The sequence below is a fragment of the Molothrus ater genome, chromosome 20 (genome assembly GCF_012460135.2).
Source record: "Molothrus ater isolate BHLD 08-10-18 breed brown headed cowbird chromosome 20, BPBGC_Mater_1.1, whole genome shotgun sequence".
Classification (NCBI taxonomy): Eukaryota; Metazoa; Chordata; class Aves; order Passeriformes; family Icteridae; genus Molothrus; species Molothrus ater.
Window position 1 is genome coordinate 365,658 of NC_050497.2, and position 23,494 is coordinate 389,151.

A 23,494-nucleotide genomic window follows, 5' to 3' on the forward strand; every position below is an offset into this window, starting at 1 on the left:
GGAAGTGTGGGTAGAGAGCTGTGAGCAACAGGAGAGAGGCAGAGGATGGCCAAAGGGCAGCAAGCATCCATGGCAGCCAGGGCTGAACACTGCGGGTTCCAGGACAGGCCAGGGGCTAGATCCCTCCTGGATTTACGTTTTCCAAGCACTAACAGGCACAGAACGGGTAAACAGAGAGCCCTCCAATGCTGTTTGGCATTCCTGTGCCACAGCAGCCTCCTGAGCTGCAATGCCACTGTCCCCTCATTGCCCTTTGCATCTCCCTGGTGGAGCAGCTGCTGTGGTATGAAGGGGGGTCTGGGGGCTTCCCAGAGGGGACAGGTGCCCATGGTCATTCCTTGTGTTTGTCTCTTCCATACACAGTGAGTAGAGGCCACCAGGCTGCTGCCCCCCCACATGGGTTTAGTCCTTGGGCTGGTGCTGCAGCATGGAAGGGGCAAGAACAGGCATCCTGCAGGCACTGGGCTCCCAACAGCGGTGAGGGAAAAGCAGCCTGTTCTGGAGGAGCTCAGAGCTGTTACAACCCAGGAACAGGAGTGCTGGATTTGCCTTAGCAGCAGAACCACTGGAACCACCGGCCCAGCCCTGCTGCACTGGCTCCCACTGGCCTTTGGCCCAGTGGAGCTCCAACAGCCAGACTCCAGCTCCTTCCCTTCCCATTACAGATCCCCCTGTTCCCTCCTTGTTTGGGAATCCTCCTGCAGGGACGCAGGAGATGGGGAGAGTTCCCAGCACAGAAATAATCCCCCAGCACAGAAACCCCCCTACCCTGAGACAATCCTCCCCCGTGCTGTGCCCAGGATCCCCTGGCTCATACACAGCAATGCTGTTCAAACAGCTTTTATTAGTGGTTCTGACCATACTACACCCTCAAGGAAAACAAAACCTAGATCACAGTGCTGAGATGGTGTAGTCGAAAGAAAAAAAAAAAAACACAAAAATCCAGCGGTGGCTTGTGTCCAGTGTTTGTCCACATGGCCGCCAGGCTGGCAGAGCTGTGCCCAGGAAGTGGCTGGGCCCCTGTCTGCAGCACATGGGCACAATTCCTGCTGCCAGCTCCAGAGCTGCTAAGAACCAAAAAAGGCCCGGCAGCATCAGCAGTACCAAAGGGTGGGGAGGAAAGGGCTCCCAGCAGGAGGGGCTGACAGGCTGTGTTTCCCCTCCAGCAGTAAGCCCGTGGCCTGAAGAGCTCAGCCTGAGCTTTGCTGCAGCACCGACTCTCCCACAGACCTTCCAAACGTGCTGGGGCAGGAGCACCAGTTCCCACCCTGAAAGCAGCCCAGACCCCCCCACCCCCAAGTGAGCCAGTGTCTCCACAGTCCCTCCTGGCACCACCTGGCCAGAGCCCCCAGCCCCGCTGCAGGCAGCACCCCACGAGCAGACATTCTGATCAACATAGAACAAGCTCCCCCCACATAAAACTCAACTCCCAGCAATTTTATGAGCAGAGTTGACCCTCCTGTGTCTTCCCAGGCTTTTCCAAGCATCTCTGGGGAGCTGCTGTAGATGGGAGCAGGGCTCTGCTAGCCTGGATTTTCCTCATAAGGCACAGGGTGAGAGCAGCAACACAGGGCTTGATCTGTCCCTTGTTGGGACAGGCTGGAGGGGACTTCACAAAGGGAGGGGTCCTGTGACCCCTCTCCCACCTCAGGCTGTGCTGTCACCAGCTTCTGTCCCCCGCCCCCAACAGCAGGGGCTGGCTCTGTCCCCAGACCCTGCACACACACATGTGAGAAGCTCCATGCACTGATTCCAAAGGGGGCTCACAGGTCACCTCAGCACCTGTCTGGAGAGCACCGGGCCAGCACAGCAGCCATGGGTGCAAGAGGTTCAGCTTGGACCAAGGGGCAGCTCAGCCACCAGGGCATTGGGCACCCCTGAGTTCCTGGTTCCATGCTCACTGCTCCAAGGTCAGGAAGGTTAGAGGCCCCTGAGTTCCTGGGCAGCAGAAGGGACATTGCAAACCGCCCCAGGGGTAGGTCAGGGCTGTGCCAGCACATGAGGGGGACAGCCAGACTTTGCAGGGCTCCCTGCCAGGGCAGAGCCTGATGGTGTTCCGGACCCCTCAGGGTGGCTGTGCCAGAGCCAAGGTGTGAGCAGACTACAAGCCTGGCAGGCTCTGCAGCCATCAGACCCAGGCTGGGCACCTGGCAGGAGCTGCTGGCAGTGGAGGGCCAATCCCTGGCAGCCACTGAGGAGGGTGACCACATTCCAGCCTCACTGCCTGAGGAGCAGCACAAGAGCCAGCCAGAGCCCCTGATCAATGCAGGGTGTTCACAGCTGGTTCCTGTCACCAACACATCTCCTGTGGCACATTCAGCCACTGATGGGTGTGAGAAGCCCAGGCAAAGGAGGCAGCAAAGCTTCAAGTTCACCCTGGATCAGGGCCCATCCAGAGCTACTCATGGCCACAACAAAGCTGTAGAGGGCACTATGCAGGGATGTGGCAGCCAGTTCTTCCCCACTAACACTGAGACCTTCTCATGGTTGCTGAACCTGTGCTGTCCAGAGGGAAGGAGCCCAGGGACAGAAAGGGGACAGCATGCTTCACTTCTCCAGCCCTCAGATCCTACCCAGGTGGCTGCAGGTTCAACGTGGGGCCAAGTGCAGGAAGAGCTCCAAGGTGCTGCCACCTGGAACCAGGTGCCCCATGACTCCTGAGCTCAGGGATGGGGAAGAACAGTGAGGGAGACCTGCTGCTGGTGACTGCAGGCATTGTGAGAGTGCAGGCGCTGGCCAGCAGTGCCCACTGCATGGGCAGACAGTACACATCCCACGGCCAAGGTTGCAGTGCCCAGACAGACACGGCAGTGCAGCCGCAGACGGACGAGGAGCTCAACAGCAGCAGGAGCCCTAGGAAGGCTGGTGGAGCTGTCCCACCATGGAAACAAAGCCAGTTCTCGGTGTCTTTGCCTATGAGCAAAGACAGCTCCCAGCACAGCACCCATCCCACCCAGTGCTGCTCGGAACACAGGGCAGAGAGGGGCAGGGCTTGGAGCTTTCAGGGTGCACACCGAGCTCTGTGTCACCCTCCTCTCCTGGCACAGCAGGGACAATCTCCACAGCAGATTCACTTCTTCCCCACAGGCATCCCTGGTGCTGCCCCATGGTCCCTCCTGGGCAGCAGCACCTCCTGCCCCATTCCACACTCCAGCACACACCACCCATCACACACCCAGCAAGGGCTGGACTAAGGGCTCCCCTGCCCTGCAGCTGGGCTCAGCACCCTCCTAACACACCAATGGCATCAAACCAGTCTGTGTCTCTCTTGCCCAGCTGGCACTGCAGCTGTCACACACCCTCCTTGTCTCCCGGGGTGTGGAGCAACCAGCAGTGCAGAGCCATGGCACCCCACAACTTCCAGGAACATGGAGATCTCAGAGGGAAATCCTAGACAGCTGATCCAAAATCCACAGGAGGTGGAGCTCAGGCAGGGTAAACCGCTGTTTTACTAGAGAGCTGTGGATGTCGGCTAAACTGGTAGAGCAAGAGCTGCACTGGTTTCCACTGGAGTCCAGACAGCAGCAGTTCAGACATCCAAGTCCCTGCAGGGAATCTTCCATATTCCACAGCCTGCCAGTGTTCACCCAACCCTCTCCTCAGGAAAGAGAGCTCCCATCAGACACCTCATTTCCACCCAGAGCAAAGGTTCCTTTTCAGGAAGGGCTTTTCCCCTCTCTGTGCCCCCTCTTGCTCTCAGACCTGCCTGAAGTGCAGCACAAGCGGGTGATGCCCTGGGCAGTGCTGGCTCCATGCTCACTGCTCCAAGGTCAGGAGGGTTAGAGGCCTGTGAGATCAACGATGGCTTTAATAAAGATGGCATCATCACGCACGTAGGAGTTCTTGGCTTCCATGACGGACACAGGGCAGAAGAGGGGGCAGCCACTGGCGATGTTCATCTCCGTGACAGGGCGCTGGAAGGATGAGGACGTCACATCAGGGCGGAAGGCATCGATGATGTGCTCCCGGTTATTCTGGTCCAGAAGCATCAGGGTGACCTGTGGGGAAAGGTGAAAGCATAGGGGAGTGGCTGAATAAAAGACACACGGAAACCCAGCCCAGTGACCTGCTGTGATGCATGCAGCTACCAGCAGCCACAGCCACCCTGTGCACCTGCAAATCAGAGAAATGCCTCTGAGTGGGACCAGCAGAGAACATCACCTCAGGAATGTCCTGCAGAAACCCTCCCCATCCCCACATCCTGCCTATCACTGGAAACTTCCCTGTGGCAGCACAAGTCTGTCAGACTGACTGAAAACCTACACTCTGCTCGCAGAACTGACACAGCACTCAGGTATTTCCCTGAGCCAGGGCTGTTGTCCTCTCTGCATCTGCTTTTGCCTGCTCACTCCACCTCCATGTGTTCCACAAATCTGCAGTGCCCAAGAGCTGGGATCTGAGCTCCTGACAGGGAATGAGCACCTACTGTCCCCAAGCTCTGAGGCCACCATAACCTTCCCTTGCCCTCAACCCCTGCAGAGGCTCTGTGCGATTCCCAACAGCCCATGTCACCCCCTTGCCCCACAGCACAGCCAGTGCTCTCAGCACACCTGGGGAACCCCCAGGGCAGTCAATACACAGCCCTTCCTCTGCCTTGTCAAGTGGCCCGGAGTGACGGTGCTGAGAAACTCGAGTGGGTGCTAAACCAGAGAGGCCATGGATGGGCACAGTGGGCTCTGCTCCAGACCCACCTTCTGGTTAAAGGGCCACCGCAGCAGCGCATCGTTAGGTCCCTTCATCACCACAAAAAACAAGGACAGGTGGGTCCCACGGCCGGTGCCGTCCCCATTCAGGTACACGCGCAGACACATCTTGTAGCCGTACTTGCTGGTGTAGAAAGCTGTTAGAGAAGTGTGGAACAGGCACAGTGAGGGTCCAGTGCAGCATAGCCTAGCAACAGCAAATCTCTCTGAAATCTGAGGGCTCTGAAGTTTGGAATCTGGGAGAAGCCAGGTCTGGGCTGCACCAGAGGTGGTCTGGAAAGCCCAAGGCCAGGAAGTGCAGCCCCTGGCCTGAGCAGATGCTGTGCACAGAGCAGTTACCAGTCCCCCGGCTATTCCCTCACTGCCAGGGGAGATCTGCCCCAGAGTTGGGCCAATCCTCCTGCACCTCAGGGCTGAAGGAGCTGTGGTTCATGGCAGTAACACTGGTGAGCAGGAACAAACCCACCCCATAAAGCACCTGGCTGGCAGCAGAGCACTCTCAGCATCCCCACTGTGAGCTGTTGCCTCTGATCCGGGCAGGGGCTCAAGCAAGTGAACTTTAATTCTCATTTGGATTTCCACAGCATGGCTTGGGCATGGCCAGGATGGGATTTCAGACACTTTCCTTCCCCAGCAGTCCTGGGAATGCCTGTGTTGTGACACTAGACCTGTGTGGGATCACAGCTTGGAAGGGGACCTGCCACAAGTCACCCTCCCACAGTGGCACAGAGCAGTACATCTGGGACTGGCTGGACGAGGCTCAGTGGGCACAGGCAGAGATCAGGGGTCACAGCCAATATTTTACTGCAGGACTTGGTGCTTTTCTCAACAGGCAGACTATGAATAGCAGAGACACTGTGCTCTTCCACAGGGTGAGGAGCAAGAGATCGGATCTTTGTCACTGCATTCCTCTTGGAAATACCCAGCTCATTTCCTCTGCTCCTTCCTCCCCACCTGCTTTACCCAAAGGTTCTCAGGACAGATGACCCTTTTGTTAGTCCAAGGAGAATATCCCCACTGGGCCCTATGGCCTTCTCAGCACTCTCATCACCCTTTGAATGTAAAACCTATCAAGGAACAGAAGGAAAGATGGCTCCAGAGCGGTGGGAGTAGCCAGGGAGAGGGACCATGCAGCTGGGCATCCTGCAAAGCAAGAAGCCAGTATGGCCCTCCCCCTTCCCCCCCACCCCAGACTGATGGCCTTCACCCTGGCTTGTCCTGGGTCAGGCCCTGAATGAACCTTCCTTGTACAACTTGCTGGTTTTAGCTCAAGATTTTGCCCTTTGTCAAACCCTGTGGCACTCTGTCCTCACAACACTGCAAGCAGTATCTCCACTTCCTTTTCTTTAACACAGATATCAGCTGGTATTTCCTTGCCTTTACATTTAATGCAAACCAAACGATTACAGCCAATTCCCTTTCTCATCCCATCCACAGCCTGCATCTCTCTCCTGTCAGCCCTCTCTTCCCTCTTGGAACAGCACTGCTCTGCATGCTTCACTCTCCAAGATAAAACACCCCCTTCCACATGGAATATTTCTTTTCTCAGCCTGGCAGCATTTCCCAAGCAGAGGTCCTGCCATGAGACCCACATGCAGCTGAGATGCAAAAGATTTTGGGGACTTTGCACACCTGGAGAGAAGATGGCAGGAGAGCGGCCTGTTATTGCCTCCTGACGCTTCCGGGCAAACTCTGTTATCTTCCAGATGAAAACCCCATCGTAGGTGGAAGCCTCCATGTTGCGGATCTTCTCCTCCATCTCAGCCATGGCCAGGTCTTTAAGCCCAATGCTCCTCTCCAGCTGCCGGACCTGCTCAGTGGGACACGTGGTGCAGGTTAGAAACACGCAGGCTCTGGGGCCTGGGAGAGCCGGCAAACCCCAAGAGACCCCGGCATCCCCTTGGGACGGCTCCTTAGTGAGAGACCTCCAAAAACCATCAGGGAGAAGGGAGGGAGAAACCGAGCAACATAAGCCAATTTATTGAAGCTTCCTTCTGCACCCTGTCACTCTGGAGAAGATCCTTCAAAACAGCTTAGTGCTTGAGCTGGGAACTTTCCCCTTAGCCAATGTAAAACTCTTCCAAGGAGCTGCTCCATTGGCTGAGCAGCACAAGAAGTGAGGATGGGGAAAAAAATCCCCAATAACTCAGCATTGTGACAAAACTAAATTGAGAAAGTAAAGAACCTACACCCTCTGGAGGGCTCGTCCCTGCCAGCTCACACAGGGTCACGCCAGATCGGTTGCCCAGAGAGCACAGGTACGCTGCAAACTGCACAGCTCCAGGTGCCAGGAACACTAGGGGCCCTCCACAAGGGACTGTGCTGGAGCAGACTGGTGGAGGCAGCTCCTTCACACCTCCAGCCTATCGCTGCAGGCAGCAGCACTGATGGCACTCCTTTGGCAAAGGCAGCACTCATTTGGAAAAGTCTGGAAGGTGAGCAGCCCCACAGATTCAGTGAGATGCAGCACAAGGAGACGCAGTGAAATTCTGGGTGCTCTGGCTCTTGTCAGAAAACTGTGCTGAGGAAGAACCCCTCAGTATCTCACCCAGTTTGATAATTAACAGAGGTCTGATGCTTTAGACAGGTCAGTTAAATTCCCAGCTTTTCCAGGGAGCTGCTGAGGGTTGAGCACAGGCACACAGGGTATTTTAGTTCTGCCTTCAGATTTGTGGAGTTTCAGGACCAAGTGGTGAAGCTTTGCTAGCTCATGACACAGAAAGGAAACAGGTAACAACCTCTGCTGGGAGTGTGGGAACCCAGGTGAGCAGTTACACACCTTGTTGCTCAGCGTTTCAATTTTCTCTGGTCCAGCCGGTGCTGGCGACTGTAGGCCTCAGCTGTCAGGGACACTCTCTCCACCTCCCGGTTAAGCACACAGACAATGTTCTCAAAGGTAACTGTTTTCCTCTCAAGGGCCTCACACCTTCCCAAGAGCTCTAGGGACCGGGAGAGCTCCGACTCCGAGCATAGTGAGTTTGCTCCCAGAAGTGGGGAACTGTTTTGTGATGAGGAAGGGACAGGAAGGGGCTTCAGGTCCCCAGCACCAGTCTTGAGGCTGAGCACAGAGCTCAGAAGCATGTAGAGATGCTCTGCCAAACACTTCCTTTCATGTTCTGGGAGCTTTTCATTTTCCACCTACATGAAGAGAAATACATCCCCCATTCAGCATGTGCAATCTACACTGTCACCATCCACAGAACAAATTCCTTCTATCCAGGTTGTCTCTGTCCCTCTGGGAGCCTCTCAGGAACCCTCGGCCAGTCCCGAGTCGGCAGACACCGGGGGGGCAACCCCAACACGGCCGACAGTGGGGAGACACTCTCTGTGCCCCGAGGGTACTGAGGGCACCTGGGCTGGTTGCCTTTGCAGCAGAAGAGACACCAGAGACATCAGTAGAAGATAAAGGGCCAACTCTTAGCAGGGGTTAATCCAAGGTTTTATTCAGGGGCTCTGGGGAGCTCCTGCACCTTAGGGGGCCTCCTGCTGAAAGCCCCGGGAGATGTGCCAAGGTTACATTTAAAGGGAGGTGGAAACCCAAAGTAGATAACATTTTACTAACCAAGAAGTGACCCTAAGGGATGGGTACTGGGGGATGGACATTTAGGACAGCGTATGGGGCAGGGCTTGGGGGGCTGACCCCTGGCCTCTGGCTAATCACTCAACATCCTGGACCGAAGCTTCTAGAGGGAGGGGATGGGATGCTGAGTGATTGGCAGAGAGCCAGGGTGGGGGTTTGGGGATGATCTCATCCAGGGAGAGGGATTACACAGGTAAAGGGAGTTGGGTACAGTCTGGGATAAACCATTTGGGAAAAATACAAGGAAACAAAAACAAAACTACTTCAAAGTATTTCAAAGTATAAAAACACACTACAACACAGATCACAACATCAGCTTTAAATTTATAATTTATAGGGGGGAAAAAACAAAGAAATAATGGAAAAATGTGTTTTGGTGGGGGTGGTTTGGGTTTTTGTTTAGTTTTAGAAATGTTTCAAATCACATACAATGAGGGTTGCTAAACACTTCCCCCAGCTGTACTAGTCTGCTCTGCCTTCCTCCAACCCCTCCCAGAAAAGCTCTGTCAGATGTATCTAACAGCAACAAAGGACAAAGCCTCCCATAACCTCCTGGAGGAGGGATTTATTTGAACCAGTAGGACCTGCAAAAACTAAGTGACATAGAGAAATGGCCTGGCCCCAGTACTTTGCTTACAGAATCACCGTAATCACAAGTTATTACACACTTGCTTGGATGTGAAGAGACCTTAAAGCTCATCCTGTCCAAGGGATCCAAGGACAGCCACAGCTCCTCTGGGCACCCTGTGCCAGGGCCTTCCCACCCTCACAAGGAACAATTTCTCTCTAAAAGTCTCATCTAAACCTGACCTCTGGCAGTGTGAAGCCATTCCCCCTGAAAGAAGCATAACCACCACAGTCCCAAAGCACTTAGGGTGCTCTTAAAGTAGAAGGAGATTTCATCCCACAGGAATTTAATTCCTGGGATGCGCAGACTCTGCATAGCAGATGATGTGAAGGGGTTTAATCAAATACTCCATGTGCAAGAGGTTTAATCAAATACCTGAAGGAAAACAGATGTGACACATGTGACAGTTTGGGCAACAGCAGTTTGCAGGAACTCTAATGCTGGGACTGAAAAGCCCCAGGGAAACCCGAGAGAGGAGCCCTTACCACCTCAGCACAGCCCACAGCCTCGAACCGGCACGGTACTTTGGATCTGCCACACGTCTTCACATGGTCCCGAAACTAGAAAGGGAGGAAGGAGAGCAGTGTTAGATCTTATGTGTCCCTAGTGCTCCCTTTCCACCCCACTGACATTTGGGAAACTACAGCCAAGCTGAAGAATGCCCAAGCTATGGCTAATCACTAACTGTCACAGTGCCCACTAAACCTGGGCTCGGCCCGCCATCCGGTGTGACTTTCACCGGAATACAAATACAGCCCTGACACCTGAAGAAAGCCTAATTTCTCCTCTTGATGGCTGGGAGGTCTCACTGCTCATCTGCACATGCAAGAGTGAAAAAGCAATGGGTACAGGATCAAGCTGTGGATGCAGAATAATGACCTTTCCTGAGGGCTGAGGAATGGGAGGCACAGACAATAACCCCATGAAACAAGGGCACATTCATTTTGGGCACTTCACACAACTCTGGTAAGGACGTGCTACAGGTTGGTGTTTTTACCTCCATCCCAGCATTACATTTCTGCTGAGAGGTGGCACTAACCCCTCAGCACTGAGATGACTCGTTCAGGTTCCCACACAGCACATGATTAATCCAACGAGCACTGTCACAGCTTCAGCTTGGGTTTAGCACACCCCTCACCATCAGATACCAGAGCTCTGTTCTGAACACCACCATATTCCCTCCCCACTTAACTCCTACATCTGCTACAACAGATGTCAATTAAAACTGCTTTTAAACCACTTTTTTAAAGACTTCTAGATCCATGTGGCTTGTGTAATGAGTCAGGTTACTCAGAGTTAACATGGCAGCAAATAATCAACAAGAGTTTGGAGAAATAAACATGGGAGTTAATATTTAAACACAGAGAAGATCACCCATGGGGACCCCATGAGGTGGCTTCCTGCAGGGCTTCAGCTCCCACCTGCAGAGAAGCTGGGCTGTACCTCAAACCCCAGCCTGCAGATAAGGCGGGCTGTACCCCCACCCCTACCCCCTCCTTATGCTGCCCATTTGGAAGAACTCTTTTGCCCCTCTTTTTGCTCCCTCTGTTCCCCTGCCCTGCTAAAGGGCTTTTTCCAACACTGCTACTAAAAATATTTGCCTGTAGAAAGCAAGATGGTTTCAGATGAATGTGCTTTTTGAAAATGTTTCCCAAAACTTGAATTTTTCAGACTCTTGAGCCTTGTCCCAGGAGCCAGCAGCCTGGAAATGCTATAGGCATGGATTCCATTAGATTATTACTTAGATATCAATTAATATAGCTGGACATCGGCTCTCTTTCCAAAATTGCAGCAGTTGTTGATGCAGTTGCTCTACACAGAACATAAACCCATAAGTGTGTTTTTCCCACAGAGGCTCTGTCCCCATACATGGTTCCAAGGGAGGTGGCAGTGGTAGCACCAACACTGACCTGCAAGTGCCCCTGAGCCACATTACCTCACACCTATCCTTATGGAAAACTCACATCCACATTAACAGCTGCCACTCAGTTGTTTTCCCCACTTCATTTCCTAAAGGACTCTGTTTCTCCCTCCTGCCAGAATGCCAAACTCAGCCCATCAGGACACCAAATACCCCCACGGCACAGAGTCAGATGGATACCTTCTCCCTGGGAATCTTCTTCCCACAGCCTTCACAAGTCAGCGGGAATTCAGGGCAGACTTCATCATGAGCCTGTGAAGGAACATACAGGAGATATTTGTCCTCAAATAAAAGGCTCATGGAGGTTCTGTGATGGGCACAATCCCAAGGGGCTGGGTTTATACCTTATTACAGATGAACACTGGATTTACCAACCTACACTCAGACCTTAGTCACGCTGATCCCTCTGAGCTGCTGACTCATCGTGTGATCTCCAGGCTACCCCAGTTTTGGGTGTCTATGTAGCACCCAACCTCTATTTAAAAGATGCTACAATGATTTTTAAAAAATTCTAATTATTGCTTTGACGGCCAAGATAACCAATGGGAAACTCCATTTATGGCTCTGCCAGGAGAAGACACGTTGATGCAGGTTGAGTGGAGTGAACCACTACCTCAGCAGGATAATCTGGGTCGTTTTCCACTGTAATGGTTATCAGTCAGTTGAGGCATAGGCCCCGTGACAGCTCATGACATGCTGGACTGAGCTGTCTGATTGTATCTTCACTTTTGAACTAGAATACCATTTTTCAAGCAGAAAGAAAACTGTTTTTCAACTGTTTCATTTACCAGTCCCTGCACACAAGCAATTGCCTCTGCAGCCAGACTCAGGGTTGGATGATGGCCAGAGAGGTTGAACAAACGACCAGGGCAACTTGATCTCTGTCCTCAGTAGACTCTTTGGCAACAGTGCTGGCTAAATGGAATGCTGGAACATGCCACTGCTTCTGTGCCATTTCCACACTGCTTAAACCTTCTTGTTCTACACCCACCAGTTGAAACAAGGCATTGGAAACACCATGAATATGCAGATCAAAACTCAAATTAAAATGTAAGAGTACTGAAGTCTCCTGCCATGGTAGGGACAGAAAAAAAAATCCAACCAGGAGCATTTCTAATGCAGCCATCTGAACCCAGATGTTGGAAAACTTGGTAACAATGAATCTCTGTTACCTTCTAGGGGAACATGCACAAACCTCACCGTGTCACACATCAGGAAGTGGAAAGTGAAACCAGCAGTAACTCCACCCCGGCTTCTTGGTCACTCTCTCCTTTTTATGCTTTAAGTGAGTAACTTAAGCTGAGAGTTTCACTGTGTGTCCCTGGAGAGATGACTGGCCAGCCAGCAGGGTTTGGAGGGCACTGCTGCCTGCAGAGGAGGAGGAGGTCAAGTGCCTGCCTTTATCCCACTCACTCAGAGGGAGTGAGCCCTTTTTTCTACCCACCTACTGCTCTCATGTTCTAGAAACACCCAATAACATCTACCCCATGAACCACAAAGCACTGGCAGAACAGATGGTCTGACTGAAAAAAGGAAATTTCACTGCAGAGGCAACTATTTTAAAAGGGAGTATTTTAAACTTACGGTCTCCCATGCCAATATGTGGGTGTGAAACTACCACCTTCTCCACACTCCCCACCTCCCAGCATTTATCCTCCACCCTGAATCCCCCCTGCACCATGACGTAATGGCCAGAATGGGCAGCCCTGCCTGCAGCATGGGAAGGAGCTCAAAGAGCAACTGTTCTGTATGTAAATAGTTAAAGACACCCAGAGGCTTCAGCCAGCACAGATCCAAACATTTCTGTATAAACAGTTTCAGGCTCTTCTGGAAACCCCTGTTCCTCCTGCCCCACGTGGGTGTCAGAACAGAGATAGATGGTATCACTCCTGGAAGAAATCCAACCCACCCTGGAGCCAAGAGCAGGGGCTGGCACTTGAGCCTGATCTGCCACATCCACTCCCCCTGCAATGGCAATCCTCCTGTTTATATCTTTCCTAAACCCACAGCTGTAGCCTCTGCTACAGGGATAAGCACCACTCACACTCACATCCAGGCACTTGCTTGGAAAGTTTTTGGGAGCTCTAGAAAGCCATCCATGGCTGTGCATGGGACTAGGCAAGAGCAGGCACTCTCCCAGAGGGAAACCAGAATGGAAATCAAGCTGGACAGGCATCAGAGAGAGGGGACAGCCATGGAAGAATTAAAGTGGAGCTGGAAGACAATGGCTCACCCAGCAAGGCACACACCAGCCTGCAGCATCCAACAGCAGGAGCAGGAAAATCAAATGGGGCAGAGTTAACAGCCTTCAGCAACACCTGGTTCTTCCCACTGAATTACAACCAAAGCCACTGATTGATCAATTTCCTTCCCTAATAATAAACAGTGATGCAACCCCACAGCAGCCTGCCCATCACCCACCACCATCAGACATATCATTCTCTGGGAGCTCACCAGAAAGGTTAGAAAATCGGACACCACTGCCCATGGGAGGACCAGGGCGGATCAGAATCAGGGACTGCGTGTGAGAGAAATCAGAATCACAGAATAATTGAATGGTTTGGGTTGGAAGGGACCTTAAAGCCCATTTCATTCCACCCCACTACTGTGGGCAGGGACACCTTCCACTCTCCCAGGTCATTCCAAGTCCCATCCAACCTGGCCTTGGACACTTCCAAGGGATGGGGCAGCCACAGCTGCTCCAGGCAACCTGTGCCAGGGCCTCACCACCCTCACAGTGAAGAATTTCCTCTTAACATCTAATCTAAATCTCTCCTCTTTTAGTTTAAAACTGCTCCCCCTTTTCCTGTCACTATCTGTCCATGTAAAAAGTATCTCTACATCTTTTTCAAGCCCCCTTTAAGCACTTACAGGCTGCAGGGAGGTTTCCCCAGAGCTTTCTCTTCTCCAGGCTGCTCAAAGGTGCTGAGCTCTCCTCTCTGCCTGCAGGCCTACTAGCAAATGGAGCTGCCTGTGGGTACTGGGAATCTCCCACCTCAGTCTCAGGAAAGCAGAAAAGCTGTATATGATTTAAATTTGCAGTATTTGCAGACAAAGTTTCTCTCTGGACACTCCGGCAGCAGGCTGAGGCTGTTTCATCCCGGCCAGCAAGGGCAGCACTCTTGCACTGCAGCTGTGCGGGGGAGTGAAGGCATACAGAGGGAAAAGTGGGTTTTGGTAAGGGCAGCTGATCCCTGGAGCACACAGTGATCATTCCTAAGGAGGCTGAGAGCAGATCTCACTGTGCTCTGAAGCTTCCTCATGAGGGGCAGCTCTGATCTCTGCTCTGTGTGCCAGTGACAGCACTCAAGGGAATGGCTGGAGTTGTGTCAGGATGAGGTTAGAATGGATCTCAGGAAAAGGTTCTTCCCCCAGAGGGTGCTGGGCACTGCCCAGGTTCTCCAGGGAATAGGCACGGCCCCGAGGCTGCCAGAGCTTCAGGAATGTTTGGACAGCGCTACCAGAGATGCCCAGGCTGGGATTGTTGGGGTCTGTGTTGGTGTCTTGTGCAGGGCCAGGAAATGGACTGCATGATGCTTGTCGATCACTTCCAGCTTGGTACATTCTCTGGTTCTATACAATGCCAGGATGAGTTGCTCCCCTACTTCTCCCTCAGCCAAGAGGAAAAACTTCAGTTTAATCTGATCACCATTTCACCTCAGGGCATCCCTAAATTCAATTTCAACTCTGGAAGAGGCTTCTGCTGGAAATCATTATCTCCATACTCTGGTGGACAGGACATGCCCCTGCTGCCTGGCTGCTCTGCTCATAACCTGCCACATCCACACAGGTCCAGTTTTTTATTTGAGGTCTTGTAACCGTGCTAGGAATCCATCAGCATGACACTGGGCTCCCCCTCCAGCAAAGGGACAAGGCTGGCAGCTGGGAAATGCCACTGTTGAAGCAGCTCCTGTGAGATACCTCTGCCAGAGCCCGTGGAAAGGTCACAGCAAAGGGCAGGGCTGGCAGAGGGACAAGGGACAGCAGGACAGGCTCAGAGTGAGCTGCACACTGCAGCTCTCCTGCAAAATCCCCTGGTCTTGGAAAGTCACTCCATCAGTCTCCTCTGAGCACAGCAACAGTAACCCTAAGCAGACAACTCAAGGGCTTGGCAGCTGGAAGGGAGCAACAAGAAGGAAGCAAAACTACCAGGATGGCAGAGGAAAGCCAGCTGCCATGACACAGGGCACAGTAGTGGCTACGAGGGCTTGGGTGGTCTCCAGCCCCAGCATTGCCATGTGTAGCACTTGGCTTCTTGGACACAGTAGCCTGGCTACAAGGAAAAGGGTGGGCCCATGAAATTGTAGAGAAAACACTGAAAATGAGCCTCCAGTATAAAAGAGAGTTTTGAGGGAACCTGAATCCTTTGTGCTAAGAAGCACTGGTTGCTTCGTGCATCTCTGTCAGTTTCCCAGGGGCTCCAGAGCCTGCAAGATGGAAATGTGCCACACAAGGCAGGTGTTTTGGGATGCCCTGCTCCTCTGAAGTCCCCATGCCCTTGTGTGCTGCAGCTCCTCCTGCCAGAGAAGTCCTAAGCTGGTTCTATGCCAGGCTTGCTTGAACCTTTCCCCATACAGGTGAGTCAGGCTACCAGGCACAGGGTGACCACACATCCAGTCCGTGTGCTTCTGCATGGAACCCAGCAACACAAGGCTGGAAAGCAGGAACCCAGTCTATAATTCCCAGTGCCAAACAGGAATGGGAGATTTCTGAGACAATCACACAGGCTGGTGCCAGACTCAAATTCCTCCCTTGCTGGGACATGCTGTTGACAGATCCAAGCAAGTTCACTTGGCATCATTTCAAAGAAACTGTCAAAACCAAAGATGAAGTTTGCATCACTAGGTACTGTTGGCTCCATCTGGGCAGGCAGTGAGGGCTTGGGAACCCAGCACACCCTCACTGCTCTCAGGGCCCTGGTGCACACCTGATTGAGGACAAAAGGTAGAAGAAGCCTTGTGGGGTTTCCTGTGGGCCTGGCTCAAGCCTCTGTTCAGACCCAAGGCAGGAACTCTTGTTTTCAGTGTTGAAGTTTTGTTCATCAACTGTTAGGGCTGATCAGACAGAGGTCTGATTTGGGGATTGCTGGCAGAGGGACACCAAGGCAGTGTTTCAGGTACTGAAGACAAGTGTGAAGGCAAGAGTGATTTCCTAGGACAGAGGAAAGTACAAAATGCATTTGAAGCAGTAGCAGGTTTTCTGTAATTTTTAAAAATAGGTTCTGCCACTCCTGGTTGCTTTCAACTATGAACAAGCATGAAGTGGTGGTACACTGCAGGATGCTTTTTCCAAATCCCTACACAATTCCCCCACCCGCATTCATGGTGAGGGGTTTCCTCACAGCGTAGAGCCATATGAACCACACTTAGCACTCCCCTCCAAATCTCGTGACTTACAGCTTTTCATTCTCCAAGGAGCAGATGTCAAAACCATTAACTTTTGGGCCACCACAAGAAGGCTGAGCTGGTTTCAGAAGTGAAGAGCAGACCCTCTGCAGCCGGGGCTTTCCAATTCCTCCCACGCATGCTCTCTGGCACTCACCGTGGCTCTATCTCCCACCACGGGTTTGGACAGGAAATCACCTCGTGACTGGGCAGCCAGCTACACCAGCTACTGTGGGGACTGTGGCTGGGATGTGCTTGTGGGCCTCAGCTCTGGCTCTGGAAAGTATAGGTGTGTCTGATCCCTTTTCCAAAAGCAGAAGGTCCTTTTGGTCACATCCATGTGCAAGTCAGGGATTCTCTCACCAGAAAATTGTCTGGTCCTGCTGGAGCTAGCTGCAAACTGCACTTCACCATCTGCCCAGAATTTGGAGCTAAAACCTTCAGAAAAAGTCAATAAATGCTGCACTGGGTTTTAAAGAGAAGGCTGGTCACCCTGCTACAGCAGCACCAAGTGCCCCTGCCACGGCGCCTCAAGTGTTGTACCCCACATAGACAACAATGATACAACACTCAGAGGAACAACTTTGTGGAGCAGGAGACAGGTGACCGAGCTTCAAAGACCAACAGCTCTGCTCTAAGCAATGTGCAAAATCCTGAAGATGAAGTTTCAGCCTCAGCTGAAAATCACCACCAAAACCTGTTGGGGCACTCCTGGGTTGCAGCTGGGAAGGAGGGGCATGACACGCTCAGGGCCCCCAGCCGCCCTTCTGAAGAGGGAGCTTTCCCTGGATAAGGCATGGCAGGGGCTCTACAGCATCTCCTAAGTATGCATGGTGGGCAGAAAGGAATGCCTGGTTATCCTGTTCTTCTGGAGCCAGGAAGCTACATAGCCCAGAAGGGGCTGCAGACATCCTTTCTGACACCACGGGCTTTTAAGTAACATCACTCGGGATTGGAGTTTTGCACCTTCTGCAGCCTTCCAGGTTCCACTTACAAAGAACTTTCTAAAACCAAAATGACAACAACAAACTCGAGGAAAGCACATTCCCTCCAGCATGGATTAAGCCAGCTTGTTCCCACACTTGACTGTTGCTTGGCCTCAGGAGCTGAGCTGATCTGAGCCCCACAAAACTTAGTTTAAACACTGATGTCATGTTTAAGCTTAAAACTTAGTTTTAAGTTTTAAAACTTAAAAACTTCCTAAACTTGGACAATTTCATTTCCTTATGTCTCAGTTAATTCTGCTTCCAGCTGAAGAGGGCTGCATTAAATCCCCTGTCTGGGGAAACCAAGGGGAATGCCAAAGCTGACCCCGTGTACCCCCCTCCTCAGCCCCCTCCTCCCATCCCAGTCCTGGGGGGAGGACACAGGAAGGGAACTAGTGGGATGAAAGGCATACATAAAAGGTGTATGAAAACTGACAACAGGATGTTGATAAACAGGAGAGAGACATGGACAGCTAGAGGTACTGTAGGGTGGGAGGAACACACCACAGCTGAGGAACCACAAACTCCCTCTCCTGGATATCACTGGGACTGTTTTTGAGGTTTTTCCTTTTGCTTTAATGGGCTGAGTTTAATTTCTGCAGCCCTTCTCAGACTTTGCTCTTGAATCTAAAGGCTCATGCCCACAGCCTGATTTTCGAAATGTACATGCAGACAGACTCATCAGGAAAAAAGGTAACTAATAAAAGGAAAAACCCTTCACCCCGCCCCACCCCAAACTACTTTATCCAAATGCCACAAAATATTTACAGACTCTGAAAAATGCAGCCATAAATCCAGACTTAAATATTTCATATTGTCCACACAGCTTGAAGCAGAGTGCAAGTCATGTCCAAGCAAACAGCACTCATTCAGTTTTGCATTTTCCTTTTAGAGCCAAACTTTAGTCTGAACAGAAAGCAAAACTGAAATCTATTTTACTCCTTTTCTTGAGGTTTAAGCTTTCCAGCTGCAGAACATGTTTCCCCTATGTGTGCTCTGATAAGATTAGCAAATCAGACGTTTGCAAGGGGACAGCAGCCTCTCTCAGCACAATGCATGATTTTAAAATTAGCAAACAGTGAATTCACTCTGAGGGACTTTCCATGTCCTCTCAGAAATAGCTCTGAGGTACTTTCCAGAGTGGGAGTGCTGAGCTGCTGCAGGACGTTACCCACAGCACAGCTACGGATGCAGCTCCTCTGCACCAGGCAGCTCTGCACTGTGACCCTGAAGGCTGGGTTTAACCTTAGCCCAAGGTATCACAAGGCTCTGGGCTAACACAGCCATTCAATGCCTCCTTTCCCAGCCCTCTTCAGCAACACACATGGCTTTGGCAGCATGGGGACAGCCAGGCCTGATTAAATACCACAGCTCTTTGGCAGGCATATGAGAGGAGATAACACAAGCCAGACCTTGCCTCCTCCCACGAGTTCCTAGGAAAGAGCCAGCTTTTCCTGAGAGGGCACAAAATAACCTCCTTCCTTAGGCTGAATGCCACCAGGGCAGGCAGCAGAGGTGACTCAGCCCCTGAGAGGAAACAGGCAGCACTGCTCCAAACCCTCACACCCCTTCTACCACACAGGACTCCCTGAGACTCATAAAAACCCCTGGCGGGGAAGATATCACAGATGCCGCAGACCCACAGCCCACGCACGCCAGGGCCACACATCTATCAATCATCCTTTGTCCCAGCAAACGCCAAACTGGGGTTTGGGAAGATCAAGTGGAGAGTGAAAACAAGGCACAGGCTCATCCATATAGGAGCTTTTCATCAACAGTGCACAAGGTTCTGGGGCATCACATGCTTCTGCAGCCCTGATCCCAGGACAGCTCGCTGCCCTTCTGAATTCCCAGTGGGAGCTCTGGCCAGACTCAAGCACTCTAACACTTGTCAGAATACGTAGGGAGAACTTTTGGCAGCAAAAGATTTTTGCTGAGCTCTGCAAGAACATGTTAAGACTTTTTTTAAAACCAGAAGAAAAAGTTCAGCACAGCTCATCAGCCATAGCACATCAGCACTGGAAGTTGCTGACAGATAATTTGGTTTAGTCTAATGAAGATGAGCTCACTATAATCATTGCAGAAGATATTGAACTTCTGGGCAGCAGCAGAAATTAAAGCATGGAGCAAACAATCTGCAGACACCAGCAGCACAGCCTGAACCTGAAACCTCAGTACCAGGGTACCCTGTTCCTGGACAGGCAATCCCCAAACTCTGTGCTGTGGTAGTGTTAAGCTTTTCACCTGATACTTTTTCAGTCCTACATCCACACCATGAGCCTCTCACAGATGTATAAATGGGGGTTCAGAGCAGCAGAACCATTTAGCACCGACATCCTCATCTCTTGGACTAAACTTTGAGCACAAAGCAGAAGGCTCAGACAGCAGGACAAGGAAGCAGAGCTGCAGAAGCATCTCTCTGCTAACAGGCAGAGGCACAGTCTGGGCAGAACACTCAGGCCTGATGCACAGCTGTTGCTTCTTCCTTCCACTTTGCAATGGCATTGTCAGGAAAACCCCAATGTTAGCCTGGACAGACCAAGGTTAAACCTGCTTCTGAAACATATCTCAGTCACTGTCAAAGCTCTGTGAACCACCAGGCTATGATCTTAATCTGGAGTGAGTGTTAGAAAGAAATAAAATGAATTCCTCTTATCTCAGGCCCCCCCCCGTGGTGGTTCTGCCATTCCAAGAGGGATGACAAAATTGTCTTTCAGGAGCCAAAAGCTTCACATACAGTCACATGCTACAGGCCAGGCACCCCCAGCCACAACTAAAATCTGGATTAAAAAGCTAGTGGGTTCTTCAAGGAGAAATGAGGTGAAAAAACTGTCCTGTCCAGCAGCCTTGTGTCCCAGAACACTTTGGAGTGATGGGTGACCAGACAGCACCCAACATCTAGTCCCACTGTCCTGGTAGCTTTGGACACAGCTGAAATGGGATCAGGTCATTTTCTGTGAGTTGATGGAGTCTGAAGAGTTTTAGGTTCACATAATGCAAAGAAATTCACAACCATTTAATGGCACAGCAATTTCTTGACAGTCTTGTATAGCAGAAAAGAGCTGCAAGGAGAGCAGGTGGTTCCCATCATGGAAGGAACATGCTCACAAACAAATCCCTGCGATCACAAGCAAATCTGAACTGATCTCAGTCCAGCCTGTGCCCTCAGCAGGGCACACAAATCCTCATTCAGGGAACCTCTCCAGCTGACAGTAAAGTCCAGGGATTTGACAGCTTTCCCCCACTGTCAGCAAGCACAGACAACACCCCGAGTCGTCCCCAAAAACAGAGGGAAGAAGGATGCAGATGTGCCAAGCCTTGCTTTGGCCTGTACCTCATACTCTTTGATGGTTCCCTTCCAGGTGCAGCCGCTGTTGATGCAGACAGCAGGCAGACTCTCCACTTCCCGCCGCGCTGCATTGTCTGGGAAAGCCTGAAATGGAAAAAACAAGCAGACCACAAATATTACTGAGGGGCTGCAGTTTTGAGCAGGACTTTGAATTCTTTCTGAAAACTCCTCCCAGACCAGTCACCCAATCAACCCTCAGAGGTGTGTTAAGAGCAACCAAATCTCTGTGACAGCTTTAAGTAGGGCACCACTACACACACATGACCTGGATTTCAGCACTGAGGAGTCCAACACAGTAATCACCCTTCTCACAGCTGAAGAAAAGGGTTCCTACGAATAAGGAGTTCTCAGAGCTCATGTTTTAGGCAAAAACTGTAACTGGTGTTACTGACACCAGTCTTCTGTTAGGTTTCTTTCAATGTATTTTTCCTTACCGAGCTTGTTTCCAAAATAGAAATTCCTTCTTCATATATTCCTTCCTGGATACAGCTGGCACACTTTTGAGGTCCAGCACTATCAGACAGAAAAATAATAATCAAACACAACAACAACAACAACAACAACAAATTTAAAAAAAGATTTAACAATAAATTGACTTCTGGTAACTATATGAAATGACAGTATTTTCTTATTTTTAAAGCAACACATTGAGTCTTTGCTTGTGTGTATTGTTGATGCCTATTTCTAATTTTTTTCTTCTGCCAATTAAACATTCTATTAGGCTTTCCTCATACAAAGGTAGCAGTAAGATAGAACACAAAGAGACTTCTCTGGAAGCCAGCTTGTGCTTAAACCTCTCCCATTTTGACACAACAATGAAATGATGACTTTATGACTGTGATGAAGGAAATAGGTGATAGACCTGGACTGCTTCCTCAATGGCAAAAACAGTGCAGGGGATTCTGGAAAAGAGAACTTTGAAGCGTCAACAAAGGCAAGTCAGAGATTACACATTGCCTTAGAGAAGAGATGATGCTGAATCTCAGTGATTGAACACAGCTCCCTTAGTGAGAAGGTCCTGAAAACGACACTTCTCTCTGCTTTTGTTCTTGAAAATGCCTTTTCAAATATTGTGCCTTCCCACTGGAGGCACAGCAGTTACCTGATGATTCTCTTCAGGCAGTAGGAGCAGTAGCGATGGCCGCACTGCGCCTGGAACGGCCGCCTGAGGATGTTCTTGCAATCGGAGCACAGGTATTTGACCTCCAGTTTAGTTCCCAGGATCTCCTTTGCAAACCCAGGCTGGTTTAGATCCAGAGAACCAGGTGGAGAAGAGTTTGCTGCTGCCATGTGAACGAAAAGTTCTGGCTGTATCTCCAGAGACTGAAAATAAAAGTATTTTCTCCAATTGATTATAATTGTATGGGGGTGATTTGTCATATAAACTGTGTTACCACAGACTATTAGACTGTCCCCCAACACAAGTAAACGTACTGATGTAAACCACCCTAAAACCCTGCCTTCACCTCCCAAATATGGGAGGAAACTTGAATTTTAGAACTAAATTCAGAACACAGAGACATGAAGTACAGACCTAACAAAACTCCCTGTCTGAGCTGACTGAAATGTAGCCTGTTTAGAGATATCAAGTCTTCCTGCTTTATATAAGGCAAAAAACTGTCTTAAAGGTGATAAGAAATAAATAGAATAAACTCAGTTCACCAAAAACCTGTTGGCCAGCCCAGCCACAGCTCGTCAGCTGTCAGGAGGGACCAAAATTCTGCTCAGAGGCAGCTAGACCCGCATGTTCCTTGGAGGAAGCTCGGCACACAGTGGAGCCCAGATTTAGTGGTGGCGCCCAGTCAGGCACAAAGGGTTCCCCAGAGGGATGGAAAATGAGGACACAAGAGGCACGAGCAAATTGGAAAGAAGGCAAAGAATAAAATGCTTTTGTTTTAGCTGCTTATGCATCTCATACCTTCATTCCCTGTGATTACATTCTACAGGCACCTAAAACACCTAAGGAGCACACCCGTGGAGTCCCCTGGTTTGGATGGGAAGGGACTTTAAAGCTCATCTTATTCCACCCCCTGCCATGGGCAGGGACACCTCCCACTGTCCCAGGGTGCTCCAAGCTCCATCCAACCTGGCCTTGGGTGCTGCCAGGGATCCAGGGGCAGCCACAGCTGCTCTGGGCACCCTGTGCCAGGGCCTGCCCACCCTCACAGGGAACAATTCCCAATTCCCAATATCCCATCCAGCCCTGCCTTCTGGCAGTGGGAAGCTGCTCCCCCTTGTCCTGTCATTCCATGTTCTTGTCCCCAGTCCTCTCCAGCTCTTTCGGAGCCCCTCCAAGGGCACTGGAAAGGGCTCTGAACTGAGGTCGCCCCGAAGCCTTCTCCAGGCTGAACGCCTCGAGCCCGTCTCCGGGAGGAGCCCCCACGAGCAGAGACACCGCGAAGCGGAGAAGAGCCCAGGGCTGCCCCCGTGTGGCCCGGACTCCCCGCGGCCAGGAGGGCTCTCTGCCGGGCCAGGCTCCAAGGGAGCGAGGCCCGACCCCGCCACTCCCTGAGGGCCCCGCACTCACCGGCCCTCGCTGAGCGCCCGCACCGGAAGCCCTGCCAGGCCCCGCCCCCGGACACGTGTGGCGAGCCCAGGCCCCACCCACCGCCCGGGAGCGGCCCCGCCCACGGGAGAGGCCCCGCCCACGGGAGCGGCCCCGCCCACGGGAGCGGCCGGCCCCCGACATCCCCGACACCGTCACCCGCCCTTGTACTCCCAACACCTCCACACCGACACCCTCGATCACCCAACAACACCCACCTCTGCACCCCCAATGCCCCCAACACACCATCACCCATCCCTGCATCCCCGACACCCCGAGTCCAACAACCACCCCACCGTCACCCACGTCTGCACCCCCTCACATCAATCTCTGTCACCACCCCACTGTCACACCCAGTTATGCCTACTGTCACCCCCGTCACCCCCTCAGTCACTTCC

General features: G+C 51.6%; 1 protein-coding gene across 1 annotated transcript; it reads right to left on the reverse strand.

Annotated features, from left to right (window-relative positions):
- Window positions 1-824: 824 nt before the first annotated feature.
- On the reverse strand, window positions 825-23,116 carry TRAF2 (TNF receptor associated factor 2). The gene is given in 11 exon segments (XM_054516977.1): window positions 825-3,998; window positions 4,692-4,840; window positions 6,336-6,513; window positions 7,483-7,508; window positions 7,511-7,841; window positions 9,397-9,471; window positions 11,013-11,084; window positions 20,537-20,635; window positions 20,986-21,064; window positions 21,654-21,874; window positions 23,079-23,116. Coding segments are annotated over 10 exon segments (1,416 nt in total). The 5' UTR covers window positions 21,842-21,874; window positions 23,079-23,116; the 3' UTR covers window positions 825-3,779.
- Between the last annotated feature and the right edge of the window lie 378 nt (window positions 23,117-23,494).